The sequence below is a fragment of the Tympanuchus pallidicinctus genome, unplaced genomic scaffold, assembly GCF_026119805.1.
Source record: "Tympanuchus pallidicinctus isolate F22 unplaced genomic scaffold, pur_lepc_1.0 scaffold3, whole genome shotgun sequence".
Taxonomy (NCBI): domain Eukaryota; kingdom Metazoa; phylum Chordata; class Aves; order Galliformes; family Phasianidae; genus Tympanuchus; species Tympanuchus pallidicinctus.
In genome coordinates this window covers 101,645,123-101,662,465 of record NW_026294747.1, presented here as the reverse complement: position 1 = coordinate 101,662,465, position 17,343 = coordinate 101,645,123, and the positions used below count along the sequence as shown (strand labels likewise).

Genomic DNA, 17,343 nt, shown 5'->3' with positions numbered 1-17,343 from the left:
CTGACTGTTGTCTTGCCTTCCAGACATGCTCCAAATGGTTCAACTTCCCAAGCATGCAAGTATAATATCCTGGTTTCACAGCTATCATCAGTTGAGCCCATCTGTGAAACCCCTAAGCCTTATAAAGAGCTGACATTGAAAATTCAGGTACCAGTGAAACCCACTACTAAATAAGTAAAAACATGCAAAACAGCAGCACCAACACCATCCATGGACCAGATACAAGCTTAAGAAAGCTTAACTACACATCTCCACAGCCTTCTCGAGATAAAATCTATGACTGCTTACCAGTAATGGTGCAGGCATCTCTGTACTCTCTGCAGTCTGGCACATCATCTTCCACTGCTTCGCTTACATACTGCTCTTCATGAATGCCTGTGTCACAGGCTTGGACTGCATGGTTCAACAGCTCCGAGGGAGGCACAGTGGCGGCCAAAGTGCAGTCGTGCAAATCTGTGGCGTCCAGCTTGGCAGGTTTCAGAGGGTTGTACAAACTGCCATCAGGGGGACCAGCACTGGAGACTGGGTCTGGCTGGCAGAAATAGAACTCCTTCTCTTTGCTGGAGTCGGCTTCACAAAGTCTGCAAAACAAAAGGAACAAGTGCTTAATTCAAGCCATTCCAAACAGCATAAATCAGAAGAATTTTCTTCTCCTTAAGCGCTAATTTAACCTGACTAATTCAGCAAATACTGAAAGCCAAATACAGTATATAGAGCAGCTATTTGTGCACCTTGCAGGGTTGTACAGTGTAGAAAATTGCTATTCCTTGTACAGTGTTATTTCCCAACAGCTAATTTTGCCTAAACCAACTTGGCGTAAGCTTGGTGCAGCCACCTTGGCTCACCACCTGCCTCTCTCTCTCACTCAAGCTGAAAGAGAACCCTGTGAACTAGGTCAGCCTCCTGCATGAGCCACCTCACGCAGCAGACAGGCTGCACATCACCGTGCATCTACTGATATTTCAGGAACATCAGCATTCAAAACTGCTTGTTACCAAACAATACAGAAAGGATTAGGATCTTACACTAATCGTCCCCCTCAGCTTATTCTCTCCACTGATCTCCCCTGCATAGCCTGGAGCTGCCTGCTCTGTCTCTATCTCTGCTCTTCCTTTACACAAACAGAAGTAAAGGTGCATTACAGCAGAGTCTGTTCATCACTGCCCCTCAGTGCTTCCACCTCCAACAGGCCACAAAGTCCATCAAAAAAGAATATCAGTGCACCCAGTGAGATCAAATTAGACAGAGAAAAAAGAGGAGCAACTCTTTGCTAAAACCTCAGCTTAACTGGTGTCTTAGGAACAGGCCATGGAAGAACACTCAGACTACAGTGAAAAAGCAGAGACCAAGTCAGCAAGATCACAGAAGTGCTTTGGTCTGCAAGCAAAAGGTATGAACGCAATTCAATATGGATGTGCAGCAACATAATATGTTCTGTTTGGTGCTTCACTGAGAAACAGGAAGAAAACAGTTGCCTGGGGTATTATATAAAATCCCTTTCATCTCTAACAGTAAAATAACATTATCTGGATGCATTTCTGAAGTTATGCTGAGGAGTTTGGCATCTTTTTCTTCTGGCATTCCCAGTAAATAATGTTATTGCTTCACCAAAGCATCTATGACTATTTCTAGAAACTGCAAGACTGAAGCATCTCCCTCTAATCAGCCACCACACAGATTGTGCACTCCAGACCTGGGGGAAAGTTTCAAGGAAATCATGCACTAAATTATAGCAGTTTTCACACTCCTTTTTCTCAACCTTTTTTTTCCTCCCTTTCACTGCAGGCATAGGAACAACAAAGCAAAATTCTCCTCTCAGAGAGTCCCAGCGACAACTCATTTGCACTGAAATCTGAATGCAACTGGAAAACTGAAAGGTAGTATTAACTGTAGGGAAAAAATAAAAAGCAAGCTCATGCACAAAATGACATCCTGTAAGATCTTCCTCAGTGACATATATTCGTACTTCTGCATGGCACTGGATAACCTGGAAATAATTCTCATACTCAGAGAGCCTGGATTTTCTAACAATCATAATAACTACAGGAAGAATTGAAATCCAATGGTAGATTTACGATCCATACTCATACAAACGGTGCTGCTCTACCTCGGCTGCTGTGGGAAGGAAAACTTTGTTCAAGTGTTCTAACAGAAAATCTTCCAGTTCCCCTGCAGAGCATCCATTACCCGTGCACCACCCAAGCACACGCTGCGAAGGACAATGGGGTCACTTCGTGCTGATTACTGCTAAATGGCCCCCATTCAATGGCTCTGTAGGAGCCGGAGGAGAGATGACTGATTTTAGAAATCCGCTGTTTAAATTCAGTTGGAATCGAAATGCAAAGCTTCATTTTCTCTGCACTGATGATCGAAACACTTTAAGCTATAAACAAGAAAACACACTGGAAACGCAAGGACTGAATAACTAAATGAGCTCCATTTTGTCATAGTTGCTACCGCATGGCTGCGATTCGCATTTGTTTGGGGAAATTGTTAAGACTGACATGAACAAGGACATGGCTGGGAGGTGGCAACAAAAGGTCAACAGGAGCACTCATGCTCTTGTTGCCATGTTTTCCCCTCCTCCACATGCCTTGCTTTGGCACCCCCTGAGAGCAAGCACCATAAAAATACCACCAAATGAAACAACACTGATAAATGGAGGTGCAAGCTGTGTGTAGAAGTCTACAAGAGCTCAGATTCTCAAAACTCACTTGAAACTTTTCTGGACACAGGGGCATTCCAAGCCTGACATACCTGATCGTCTCTGCAGATTCACGATGTTACATCCCATACAATCCTGACTAAAACAACCTTCACCCAAATGTAACACTGCGAATTGCATTAGAAGTTTGCAGCGAATGAGTTTTGTCTCCTTCCTTCACTCAAGTTAACATCCATATCAGGGAAATGCCATGGGACTCAGCTTCTTCCTCCTTCATTGTAGGCTATACCCCAACGGCTCAGCTTCTGCCTTTTATAACTGCACTGTTATGAGCAAATAAACAGTGACATTCAGAAACAGCCATCCAGGCTCTTCCTTCACACAAGCTGTTTCACTGTTGGTACTTATGGAAGCTATAAACAAACTGAGCTTCAAATACAAAGACACAATAAAACTTACATCCCTCCCTACCCACCCCAACCCCCCCCCCAAAAAATCCATCTGCCCAGTCTGCTGCAGAAACCCATGTAAAATCAATGTGAGAAAGTCAGATTCCAGATTAAGGCAGAGAATTTGCCTTGATGTTAGCAACTCGTATCACAAAGGGAACAAAGCAGGAATAAATGCATATGCCTGCTCCCCCTCAGACCTCATGGAATATTCTGCTTCCACACACAGTGGGAAAAATGCTGTTTGGGCTCTTTATCTATGAAGTCCACAGAGGCACTGCTTGCACACCTTCCCCAGCAGGGCAGATCTTAGCTACTGGATGAAGGGCACACTGTCCACCAAACCTTTAAACTTTCATCTAAATTCTCCTATTGCAGAATAGAAAAAACAGGTTACAGCTGAGCAGTATTCACCATACTCCCAAGACAGCCAAAAAGGAAGACAGACACTACTATTCCCATGAAATATGAAAAACTAACATTCTTGTTAATCAGTCCCAACAGCATATACAGTAACTGGAAGACCATAAAAATGTCATTGCATTGCTTCCTATTTGCTCCTTCTGGCAGCCAAACAAGTACACGATTTAAAAGCCAAAATATAACTTCTCTTGATGAAAAATCCATGCATTTAATTCCTTCTACTATGTATGTGAACAGCAGCAGCATAGGACGTGTCTGCATACAGGATTTAAATTTAACTCTTCTATTCTACCTAGTGTGATTTAAGTCAGTGGCTGTATTGCACCATTTCCACCAGTCTAAACAAAATGACAGTTTGGGGTTAATAAACAGACCCAGGTCTCAAAAAAACACTTAAATTTGGGGTAGGTTAACTTATTTCTTCATTGTAATCTTGTTTACAGAACGACTGCAGTTCTCCAAAGTTTGCCATTTAAATGGTTTCAACCATGTCATTTTACTGTGCAAAATGATTTGAAAGAGAAAGTTACGATAGTAGTTAGCACAGATTTATGAAGGGCAAATCACATCTGACCAATCTGGTAGCCTCTTATGTTGCCATGATTAGCTGCTTAGATGAGGAGAGAGCAGGGAGTGTAGTCCACCTTGACTTCAGAGAAGTTTTTCACACTGTCTCGCATACATTGTTGTAGGTAAGCTTCAGAAACGTGGGGTAAATGAGTGGGCAGTGAGATGGTTTGGGAAGTGGCTGATGGCAAAGCTCAAAGGGTTGTAATCTGCAGCACAGAGTCTAATTGGAAGCCCATAACTAGCGGTTATGGTTATGATGCAATGGTATTGGGTGCAGTCTTGTTAAACATCATCATCAATGACCTGGAGGAAGGCAGAGTCCACCCTCAACCAGTTTGCTGATGATATGAAGCAAAGAGGAGTGGCTGACACAGCAGAAGGCTGTGCTGCCTTTCAGTGAGACCTGGACAGGCTGGAGAGCTAGGCAGAGCAGAACAACGTGAGGTTCAGCAAGAGCAAGCTCCTGCCCTGCACATGGGGAGGCACAACTACATGCATCAGTGCAGGTTAGGGGCTGACCTGCTGGAAAGGAGCTCTGCAGAGAAGGACCTGGGTGTCCTGGAAAACAACCGGTTGGCCATGAGTCAGCAGTGTGCCCTTGAGACCAAGAAGGCCAAAGGTAGCCCAGGATGCATTAAAAAGTGCATGGCTAACAGGTCGAGAGAAGCAATCCTTGTTCTCTACTCTGTCCTGGTGAGACTGCACCTGGAATGCTTTGTTCATTTCTGGGCTCCTCAGTTCAAGACAGACAGGGAACTTCTAGAGATAGTCCAGCAGAGGACGCAAAGATGACAGGGGGCCTAGAGCATCCCTCTTATGAGGAAAGGCTGAGAGACCTGGGGCTGTTCAGTCAGAGGGAGAGAAGGTTGAGAGGGGATCTTACCAACTTAAAAATATCTACAGGACAAGCATCAAGATAAGGAGGCCAGGCTCCTTTCAGTGGTGCACAACAACAGAAGAAGGGGGTGATGGGCACACACCACAGGAACATGGGAAATTCCGTCTGAGCATGAGGAAAAACTTCATTAGTGTGAGGGTGACCGAGCACTGAAACAAGTTGTCCAAGGAGGCTGTGGAAACTCCTTCTCTGGAGATATTCAGAACCCACATGGATGGTTTCCTGCGTAATCTACTGTAGTAGATTACTGTGATCTGCTGTAGTAGGGGATTGGGACTGGGTCACATCCATCGGTCCCTTCCAGCTCCTATGATTCTGTGGCTCTGTAAAACCTGCACTTCAGAAGAACAGCAATACAAGCATGAAGATTTGCTCCTGCAGACCTCCTCCAATAAATGCTTAAAATCCAAAGTTCACAAGACTAGCTCCATGAAATGCTTGAATTCTACATACACCAAATACTACTGTCATCTAATACTAAGTCCATCTATGTAATAATTTGGATGACGACTGCAGGGCAATGAAGACTTAACCAAAAAGTGAACTGTAGTGTACTTGTGGTAGCTCTGACTACAAAAGAAAGGAAAAGATCCAGATTGACTAGCCAGCACTGCACTCTATATTGAAGAAGTTAGTCAGCTCTAATTACTAAGGCAAAACAGTTCAAAGCTGAGACACAATTGCATCAGAGAATAGCCAAAATTTGGTAGCTCTGTGTAAAGAAAAAAACAATTCTCCTTGTCAGTTAGCAGTTTCTATGTTCCAGCTAGAAAAAAAAATCTGTTCATTTGCAAAGTGTTTTAGGGGAGGAAGGCTGAGCCTCATGCAGCATGTATTTAAAGTAAACATAAATGAAGCATATCAGGTGAGTGTGGAACAGCAAGTGGCATCAAGTTTTCCTGCAGCCAGGATTAAACGCATCCTAGCTTCGAATCTAGTGACACAAATGAGTTAATGTCGTTCTTCCCCCAAGAGCCACAAAAGAGATCGAATTATTCTCTGCTGTGATTATCTAGAGACAGCAAGGCCAGCCATGCAGAATTTGTAACATCAGTCTCATTACCACCTTGGATTGCAATGACAGCAATTGACTGTAGTCACAAAACAGGAACACCTACCACAAGCATGCTGTCCAAAAGCCACAGACTGCCTCTGTGCTGATTATTAAACTTGATCAAACAACTGGAAATTCAGATAAATACTTTCTTCAAAAAGGAGAGAAGCATCTTTCTAGTGTTTCTGCCGGAATCTCCCCACTTCTCCCATGTCATCCTTTTGCTCTGCATACTCTCACACTTTTCTGTTAGAGCAAGAGCACTGTTCTGAAGCAAAACCTTTTACTGTTGAGCTAGGTGGTTTCTCAGAACAACTTCAGTTCACATGAACTCAATTCATGTGAGGAACTGAGGAAGAGAACCTGAAAACTCCGCCACAGGGCATGCTTCAGATGCAACCTCCTACCAAACAGGAACAGGACGAGGCTACAAATAACTATACGGGCTACATCATTGCGAGGCCATCTGAGCACATACCTACAATACTGTCCTCCAGAAAGCTTCAGGTTGCACAGATAGCAGGGGCATTCAGCGCAGGCTGCCAAACTAAATCTAATCTAAAATAATCCCCTCAAATCTATAATAAAGATTTGAGAAGTTGCAGCACCAACAATTTCTATCTACTCACCCATCCTTGCTGAGGGGTGTTAATTTAGACAGAGCCTCTGGGTACCACAGAATCAAGGAAGTTTCACACAGCACCCACAGGATCAGAGCTCTGTAGCTCCAGGCTAAGTCTGATGCTTATATACTTCAGAGGGTTTCAAGATGTGCAGACTTCTCCCTTTCATGCAGTTGCAAGAGTCCTAGCAGAAAGGTTTTCTCCTGTTTTGTACATCATTTTGTAAATTCAGTAAACAAATTATTTTACTAAGTCTGCTAAGTTTTACTAAGTTCTTAAAGAAGAACCCTCAAGCTTCTTATTTACATGAAAAACTTTCTTCTGATGCAAAATACTCTATCCAGACACTGGAGTGAATCAAAGCCAGTTTTGATGTCTTTCCAATCATGAAATAGATTAACATCCCCCTGTAATTCAGAATGAAGTCCTTGGTCTGGGCTTCAAAAATAATGGCTGTGTTGACCAAAGCAACTTAACAAAATTCAAGCAATCTGCTGGCAAAATACGAATTAGTAAATAAATGAGCACCTACAGAAGTTTTTGCTGTTTTGTTTTTTGCATGTGTGCAGTATTTCCTTTTTATTTTCCTCCCTTAAAGTGTGGGTGGGCTCAAATGCCTACACCCATCTAAACACACTTTTTCAGACCATAAAAACTCAACTATTTGCAATAGAACTGACTTTAAGATGTAGACTCACTTGTAGTTAAAGACTGAATTTGATCCCAAATAATTTGTTGATAATAAATTGATTTAGTCTTGTGCTTTATTATGTAACCTAATATAATTAGGTGGGTTTTATTTTCCACTTAGAAGCTAGGTTTTAAATATGTATGTAGAATGCTGACTGCTCAGACATAGAGAGACACAGTCAAAATGTCACTTGTAAGTGACAGAAAGAGACAAGCAGTTTATTTACCATCCAGCAACTTACACAAAAATAAGTTCTGCATATCTGATGTCAGAATAGATTGATCCATTTTACAGCAAATTAAAGGGACAACCACCTTGGAAAACTTTAAACTACACCATTATCCAAAGTGTCAAACTCACTTGAGAACCTTTCAATGAAAAATCTTTTAAAGGTTTCACTGGAGATAACCATGCTCCTCTCCCCCCCCTGCCCCCAATAGGGTTTTTGCATCAGGCTTTGACCCATGCAAAGCTATCTGCTGCTCCAACACCACGCAGTCCTTGGTGAAGCCATCTGGTTATTCCTTAACTATTCCCTCTGCTATTCCCTTGGCCCTGCTCCAAGATCTTTACCAGCACTGAGGTAGCAGTGCAAACAGGTCAGCTATTCTCTGGGTCACCCTTTCTATCATTCTTAGAAGTCGATGTGATATTGTCTTTCTTCCAGTCGTTAGGGACTTCACCTGCCAACCATGGCTATTCATATGAAGCCACTAAAGAACTTTACGCTGAAGTCTTGAAAGCATCTAGAGTTTTGTGTGGTTTTTTTTTTGTTTTTTTTTTTTTTTTAAATGCAAGTCTCGAGCAAGGATCAAGCATATGAAGGCATTAAAAAAAAATAAAAAAAAGAGAGATCAATATCTGGTTAACAGTCAATCATACGGCAATGTCATTTAGAATATAAAAATAAGTAAGCATTGAAGCAAAAGCCAGAATATCAACAATAACCAAAAAGATGTCTCAGTGAAAACAAACATGTAAAGCATAAGACCTTTATCTCTTCAAAGCTGCTTCCGTGACCTTGTTTGGCCTTGTCTGACTAATAAATCACCGAGACTGAGTCATGTTTTCTCAAAAAGTAATACAAGCTAAAACACTGCAAATAAAAAGCTAGAAAAAGGGGAAAAAAAATAACTGAAAACCCCCACTGTTCTCCACAAACCAAGGTTTCTCACCACCAGGACTTGGCCTTCAGAATGAACCCATCAGCCCGTTTCCCTCAGGGCAAGGGAAAGTGGAAGTGCTCGGTAGGACAAACTCTGCTGTGACCTTGGCAGCTGAGAGCACCCACTCATGTGCTCAGCCTCTTCATGCATGCTGCCCCCTCTAAAGTTCCTCGAGGCAAATGCTGCAGGGCTCTATAAATAGTTTTTCCTTGTCTAATTCTCATGTTACATCAGGAGCTTTGTCCGGCTCCCTCTCTTTTTACCTAATGTAGGCCACCAAACTTGCCCTCCCCTCTTCCCCATCCTGATTTGTGATCAAATAAACTGAAAACAGTTCAAAACAAAAAAACGAAAACAAAACCACAGAAAACAGTACACCTCCTTTCTTGCAATGCATCGTGCTGCTGGCGGGGAGACATCAGCCAGACATGCTGCCTAGCTGGCTCGTAGTGAGGAGGATCAGTCAGATTTTAATACAGAGCTTGGAGGTGCAGCGCTGCAAGCCATAAACACCATGGATGTGTAATTTTTTTGCACACTCCTGGATACGCAGTGTGCTCACTGAGGTACAACAAGGCAAGATGGGCATGGCTCAAGGGACACAGTCCAATGCTTGGTGAAGGAAAGAACCTAATGACTTCCAAAACAAAAAAATCCACTACCACCACCATCCACAGAAACACTGAATCATTTGGGATTAGGCTGCTGCCATATTTAGCACGCATGAACTCCTGTCTCATAGTCAACCAATACTCAACCTACACTGCATGAATGTCAGCTTCAGTGCATTAACACACATTCTGCCTAACAGCACACTGGGAGCAGTGCTACTTAAAAAAAACAGATATCAAAGACCTGTCAAACAGCTCATGTATGATGGAAACTATTAGACCAGCAGCAAATCAGGTCTTCAAAAAATATAGATAGGAATAGTGTCAGCAGAAGCCCCAAAAGCACTGTTAACAAACCACAGCAGTGTAACATTTCCCAGTTCTCTGCTCCTCCATAGATGTCAAAGACCACAAAAGTATTTGCTACTCCTCTTCCATTAGCTGGGAGAAGGCACAGGAGAGAGGGGCAGGCTGACCACAACTTGTCCAAAATACAGCAGAAGAGCAAAACACTGCCTGGGCCTATTTCCTCCCCACAGGAAGGAGAAGCAAGAGCACTTGACCACAAAAGTCACAAATACATTAAATATGCACCAACTAGCTAAGAGTAAGGGAAAAAGCAAAGCAAACACAAACCAGCAACCCTACTGAGCAACACCTGGGCCTGGGACAGCGAGCAGCACGTAGAGATATTCACATTAAAATACATTACCATTCCAAGGCAAAACCTTTCTTCCTCAGGATGCGAGAGCACAAACGAAAACAGTGAAAAACAGCTGAAAGAGCTGACTAGAACAGTGGTTCCCCCAGCCAGATCCTATTTAAACAAAGATACCACAAACCCAACTGCCAACAGCTTTAGTCAAAGGCACAGTTTTAGTTGAGTAATTCTACACAATGAACAGACTGACTCAAACCAGATATTTATTGTGATTTAAAACCAGAGGGGGTGGATTTTAATCTGGTTTTGCATTACAATCATTCTTCTCCTGTTACAGGAGGATTTTATTTTACTTCTTCTAATTTTCCCACTTTCCACAGTGATTTAAGAGTCTATGTAGTGTTGATGTAACTAAAAGCAAAAAACAACAACAACAACAAAGGTACTGTTTTACAAGACTGGAGAAGGGTAGTTATTTCAAATTGATTGCTGTCTTTCAGAGAACATTTACATAAAATGCAGTATTTTATCTATGACCAAGGCTGCTGCTTTTCTTCACTACTTCTTGCTGCACAGAGACAGTGAGAATGAAGCGTCTTGATCCACAAAAGAACAAAATCCTCCAATCTGTATTCGGTAAGAATATCCAGTTCTTCCAGAAAGTGAGCACCAGAAGTTTCTTGCTGCCAGCAGCCATTTTGGCAGTGCCAATCCAGAGGCTTACCACTAAGGCAGGCCATACCACCAACTCCTGCTCTGCACAGGACACTAAGAAGATCAGCTGAACTTGAAAGGCCCGCACTCACAGGCAGCAAGGCTCTCCCTGTGCTCCAGCAATTGGCACTAGGCACTGAAAACCTCTCTCACTCTTTGAGGTTTCCCTATAACCCTGAACATGCAAATAGTTGTTGGGAAGCTATTCCACAGCTTCCTAACTGGCTGTTAAAGTGCCTCATATTCATCCCCTTTTGCTGTTTTTTTCTCACATAGTTAGGTATGGGAGCAGTGTTCTCAACCACACAGGATACCATGTTTTAGAGGGCGTGTGTGAACCGAACCCAGCTCCAGCAGCAGCTCTGTAATTACAGCCCATGTCCAAAGCTGCGGGCTGGGAAGAAATGCAGATTGATGCCCTCATGAAGGAGCACAGAGCCAGACTTCTAACTCTTGTGGACACCCAGGCCTTAAAAGCCTCTTTAGGTACAAGTGCTGAGGAGAGACACAACAAGACCACAAATAACCTAAGCAACCAGCAATCCTTGGCCTCCTACCCAAGCTCTGGTCACGTGGACTTCCCGGCACTGGGACACGAGCTGCTGACTAACCAGGGTGCATCTCAGCACAGCCATCTCTGTGAGACTGCCTTCCTTCAGCCTCCATACAAGTCAGCAGAAGGGAGAAACCCCACAGCTGTTCTCAAAGCATCATTTAGCGCAATTGCTCTCCCAAGTCGTTTTCCCCACTTACAAAGCTTGTGCTCAAGCATCAAAAATGAAATAGGAAAAATGAAGCAGGCAAATAACAGATGGTTGTTTAAAGGTTGCTCTGTATACCCAGTGTATTACCATATACATGGATCTGTATTCCTGGGAACCCAGAATTGTTTATCTTAACAACAGGCTGTGGAATTTTAGGAAACTGGGCCAATGCATCTGTGGCTTAGTGCCATTAAAGTCAAAGTTACACTAGCAAAGATCAGAACAGTGTTTTAAGAAAATTCCAGGGGCATTAAATGCACGTAGCAATAGCAACAATGCAATATAGCTTTTATGGATGTCTCCTTAGGGAGGGAGCTACAGAAGAGCACAAGCTAAGAGGTAAAAATGCAAGTTAAATGTTGTAAGTTTTGCTTTACTTCAAGAATAAATCATCTTTCCGAATTATGTAATGTCGTTGAAATCCAGCACTGTGGCTTTCCCAAAGGATTGCAAAAATAGGAATCTAAAGTCACTAACTAGAGAAGGATCACATGTTTTCCAAAAGTCTGGAAATTGATTTTGGAAAGTAAGTGCAATAGGGCACTTGAGAGGTTTTGTTTTTTGTTTTTGAAGACATCCTTGGGTACATTCCTATATGCACATACATATTCTCCAGAATACACCAAGGGTAGTTCTGGACATGGGATTTCCCTTACTCACTAGTTACAGTACAGGCAGCAGGCAAGCACTGAGCCCAACTGCCTCCTACTACCTCCAAGGCGAACCTCTGCTGATGGAGAAAGGACTGAACTGCTGTAGGACAGACAAGCAGACTGCTCACCAATCAGTCAATTCAGTTTCTCACTTATCAGCATGCCTCATGACTTATTCATATCTTAGCACCCAGTCAGAATGCATTCTGAGTATACCAATAGCCTCAGGCAAGCAACCGAGCCAGTTCTTAGCCAGGAGAAGTTCTTTGATGGACATGTTATTCCTGTGCTCAGCATCTTCTGCTGTACTTTACAGCTCCACTGGGAGACTGAAATTTCTTTGAAAACCCACTTTTCAGTACAGCAGCAGAAACAATCTTTGCATGGTGATAGAAAGGAACAGGACAAATTCAGTACAATAGTAGAAACACAGAGTGAAGCTGAAAGTACAGAAAAACACGAAGGTTTACAAGTTCAGAGAAAGTAGTGTTTGGGAAAAAAAAATAGAAAAATATCACAAATGCTTTTTTTTGTCCCCCAGTTGAAAAGAAAGCACACATGTGGCAGACTGGCCTAAGGAAAGCAAAGGCTCTGTCAGCTGCAGAATAGCAACTGGGATTTGTATTCTTGACTCATGCACATATTCTACTGTATCACAAGCAAATTTCTCATTTTTAGGAAACTGAGTACTACGTATGATTACATTTACCCTGATTTAGGACATCTTTAAGACTTTCAGGACCACAGGTTACCTTTGAAGATGATAACCTACAACAACAGAATAAAGCAATACAAAAAAAAAAAGAAAAAACAAGTAATTGCCTGACTGTTTTAAATAACTTTTGCTAGTGCACCAAAGCAAAAAAACAAACCCAACAACCAAGTATCCATCAGAGGATCAACAAGCAAAATGGAAAGCCAGGCCTGAATGTTCAATCTTGAGCATAAACACAGGATTTCCTGAGAGGAACAGATCACTTTACCTACCCTGTAAATTCTCCATTCAGGTTGTTCATTTGGCATACAAACTTTTCACTGATTGAAAACAGGTAAAAATGCGGCCAAGATTTACAGCTGAAGCCAGTTTAAAAGTGCACTGAGAGAGAGCAACCCAAATTTCATTACTTAGCCCTCATTAATTCTGTTCTGTCTACTGCGTTCTAGAAACAGACATCAAGGCTTTATTGCATCTCTTTCGCTGAGAGAATGTGAAACTCTACGTCTGACTGAACAGGGCCTGGGGAGCACTTCCTTGCAACCTAACCTGGTAGACTGGGAAGAACGAGCTTGAAAACAGCTGCACATCACATCACTGCAACAACACTTTCAGAAAAATACTTCTGTATCCTCTATGGGCACTGACTTCTCTGAAATGTGAAGTCAACTCATTTAACTCCTTCTACACTTTACATGGAAAATCTTTCAATCCAAGCACAGCCACGCGTTAAGCAGAAGCAAGTTGATATATCATAGAGCATCCCCCTGAGATTTGAGGTCTAGGAATTGAGAATTTCCCACAAGAAATACTGAATTGCCATTACCAAACATGTCCAACAGCAGCAGAGATCTCCAGGCCATCGCTTCCCTCTAACAACTAGCAGCCAGGGATTTGTTTAACAAATTACTGGGCATCCTTTCAGTCAGAAAGATATCACAGTACAAACCATCATACACCAGTTCTAGCAAAAGCAGTGACTGTCTTCCAAAATAAAAATTGCCTTTTTTTTCCCCTAATAAGATGCAGGAAATTAAACATTACAGTTATTCCTACTACAAAGTAGAAGCCTGGCACACTAGATCATCCCCACCTCCCTCACTGTTCTGGATCCAGATTCAAACACAGCACCTCATTACCACTAAGAATCATGTTCTGCTCCTCTCAGCAGAGCATTCTGCCATCAATTCAGAACTGTGCTTTGTAACATTACAGTGTTTTTCTATGGGCTCTTCTGTCCCTAATGAATCATCGTCAACCACAGAAAAGCTCAGTTTTTACATGCCTGTCCTTCACTGTGGAAAGAAGGAAAAAAGTGCACGTACTTGCTTATATTATTAAATGGAGAATCATAAAGGCTGGAAAAGATCCCAACTACCAGCCCATCCCCACACCATGCCCACTACCCACATCCCTCAGTGCCACATCCACACGGTCCTTCAACACCTCCAGGGACGGTGACTGCACCACCTCCCTGGGCAGCCTGTGCCACTGCCTCACTGCTCTTTTGGAAATTCTTCCTAGTACCCAACCTGATCATCCCCTGGCACAGCTTGAGGCCATTCCCTCTCACCTTATCACTGTTACCTGGGAGAACAAGCTGATCCCCACCTCGCCACAGCCTCACTTCAGGCAGTTGCAGAGAGCAATCAGGTCTCCCCTGAGCCTCCTCTTCTCCAGCTCCCTCAGCTGCTCCCTATAAGACTTGAGCTCCAGACCCTCACAGCTTCATTGCCCTTCTTTAGAATAGAGATATCATTTTGGTAGCAGGATTCTCACTGGACTGGAGCCTCCTTGGAAGAGGAAAGAACACTAATTTGACTTGGATCTGTGGTTTAGGCTAAGATCGCTTGCACAGGAGCCAAAAGGCCAGATACGAGACCAGTTTCCCCAGTCACACCATAAAATTGCAAGGGAACAATACAGCATGCACCTGTAAGGCCTCCCACAGAGTCCTACTGGGAAACAAGTGCTAACATGCCAATGTTGATAACAAACAGAAGGCTGTAAAAAAAGCTTGCATTCATTTCAGCTGTGGAGAAGCCTATCTACAGTGAGGAGGGAAAGCAGCAACACAGAACAAATCTGACAGCAGATAAGAGACCACTTAACAACTGGTACCACATTTTGGGGTTATCCATGCACCTTTTCTCCTCCTGAATTTTGCATTGTATGTCAATTTCATAGGTTTCCATTCTGCCTCGAGCTTTACATTGTGTTCAGACCTACATGTACTGCACAAGCAAAGAACAGAGCCATTCATCAACTTCTCAAAGGCCTTTATAGAGAGGCACAAACTTACAGTGCAGTCAAGAAGCCATATAAAACCCAAGCAGATAAATATCACTAAAGACTATTTTCTTGCTCTTGAAACCCACACATGATTTACAGGCATATTTAGCTGCTGCAGACGGTTTCCAGATTCTGACATTTTTTTTCTTCTTTCCCCTTGCACAAGTTTATTCCTGTTTATGAGAAAGTTTCTTTTTTACAGTCATATATCTCAACTAAGTCTCTGATCTGTTCTGCTCAGTTCTTGATTACTGTGATTTTAATTCTACTCTTTATTTATTTAAAAACCTCAATTCCAGTAATTTAGATGCACATCAGAGCACAGTGGTAGAGCACTCCTACAAAGGCAGAAAGAAAGTCTGTTCCCCAAGTCAGTCACCAAGCTCAATGAGAGATATGAATGCCAGCAGCCTTCAACCCAATATTTAATGTCTAGCTACCATAGTACAGTTTTGCATTTATCCTCAGTTCCTCTAGGTGCAAGCATAAGGCACCACCATAGCCACTGGGTTTTAACTATGGTCTGGGCTCTTCAGACACATTACAAATAGCTATGAAAATAAAACTCAAGTTCCTAGAATTAAACATCTCACAGAGGCAGAGCTGCACAACTAGATTAGGCCCAACAAAACTGGCAAGACAGCACAAATAGCAAGAAGTCAGCTCCCACACAGGAGTCTGAGCATGGCCAATGCCTGCCAGTCAAAAGGAAGGAAGATGACACACAGCGCAAACACATAAACCAGAGTAATGAACAATAAAGCAGAGAAAGAGAGCCAGGCAATCTTTTACTTCAGCACACGTATAAATGTTCAATTTCATGGAACTTTACGAAGCACAGTAGCAACTGACATGGCTTACTTTACTTTACCTTTTGTGTCCCCGAAGCAATGAAATACACATCACCAAAATGTTTCTGCTATGTGGCAGTGTTCCCAGGAATGTCATTTAGAGAAGTCTCTAACAGCCTGGAATTCTATTTTGAATTCCCTACCTGCACATTTTATTTGCAAAGATAAACCTGAAAGCCAAGACAAGCACATTCACTCAGCCATGCACGTGGAGATCAAAACACTGGGGTAACCTTTGAACTTTATTCTCTCTATTTTAAATGAAAATACACATTAAAAAGTTGAAAGGCAAGAGGCAGGGAAAGCATGGCAATGCATTCAGGGGAGTCTCACTAGCAGTTTGGGTACCAGCAAAAAACAGCAGCTTTCCTGACTCAAGTTCGTAATGGAGGACAGAGATGGCACGATCTGTACCACCCTTCTCTAGTTACTGTGAAGCCAGAAAAGCCTTGTGCATGAGCAAATGCAGTACACCGACTGTCACTCCCACTTCACCCAAAATGCCTCAGGTCAGAGCCTTTCCACTAACATATGAAGAGCTCTGAGATTGACTCTAGCTAAAAGGTCTATGTTTCTTAAGATCCAGAACCCCTCGCTATAATCAAGAAGGAATTTTTCATGCAATTCTCCCTCAATAACACGGAGATTATTCCTAGCTCAATATGTGCTCTCTTTCTTTAGCTAACAAACCTGAGAAACGTGTGTTTTCTTTGCAAGTTTTCAGGAAATACAAAAAGTCAAAAATAGACAAAACAGTCAGGGATGAAAGGAACCTCTTTCCTCCTTCCCACTGCAAACCATGGGCAGCTCCCTTTCAGAGCTCTCTGCAAGGACTCTGTCCCTCGGTGACTCTGAGCATCTATCCAGACTGCTAAAAATATCCTCAGCTACAAGACATACGCATTATCAGCAGAAAACATTCACACAGGCCTCACAGCAGCCCTGCAGCTCAGCATGATGGCGGAGAGACCAAAGAGGCAGAGTGAAGAATTGTTTGTTGGGTCAGGAAGCCTTTACTGCATGCACATTGCAGACAGAACAATATATATGTATTTTTTCCCATGGTGGTAGATGCCTCATGAGCAACCTCAATAAATTGACTTGGAATTCAAACCCACCAACCACTTCCAGTACACTTTACATGTACATTAGATGGCAATTCTGCAGCCCTCTCTGAGTCTCTGGATGTATATAAGCACCGTGTAACGAAGTACACAATATTTGATAGGCCAGAGGCAACACTCAACATTTCCAAAGTTATTTCCCTCACTGTAAAATGGTAACAAAACAGGAAGAGGTTAAAAGTTTTGCCCAGGTCGCTTCTGTGCGGTACATGTGCCAGGAGTGTTATGTCATTGCAGGCTACGATCTCTTCTCCAAGGAAAAACCGTGAGATCCTTCATCACCCAAAGTTCTGACTGCAGAATTGAAAGCAACGTGGGGCATGTTTCTGTCAGAACTGGGGATGGGAAATTTTCACAGCACTGCATAAAATGTAAGAATGCATTAGCATCAAAAAATAGTTGCTTATTCTCTTTTCTAC

General features: G+C 42.7%; 1 protein-coding gene across 4 annotated transcripts in view; it reads right to left on the bottom strand.

Annotated features, from left to right (window-relative positions):
- Nucleotides 1-17,343, bottom strand: part of TRAK1 (trafficking kinesin protein 1) — a 124,616-nt gene that overhangs the window by 76,629 nt on the left and 30,644 nt on the right. For all 4 annotated transcript variants that reach the window (XM_052694288.1, XM_052694282.1, XM_052694283.1 and 1 more), the window contains exon 2: nt 289-581. Coding sequence is in view for 3 of the 4 variants with exons in the window: in XM_052694282.1 (XP_052550242.1) it covers nt 289-581 (293 nt within the window). In the remaining variant the exon portion in view is untranslated. The remainder of the gene's footprint in view (nt 1-288; nt 582-17,343) is intronic.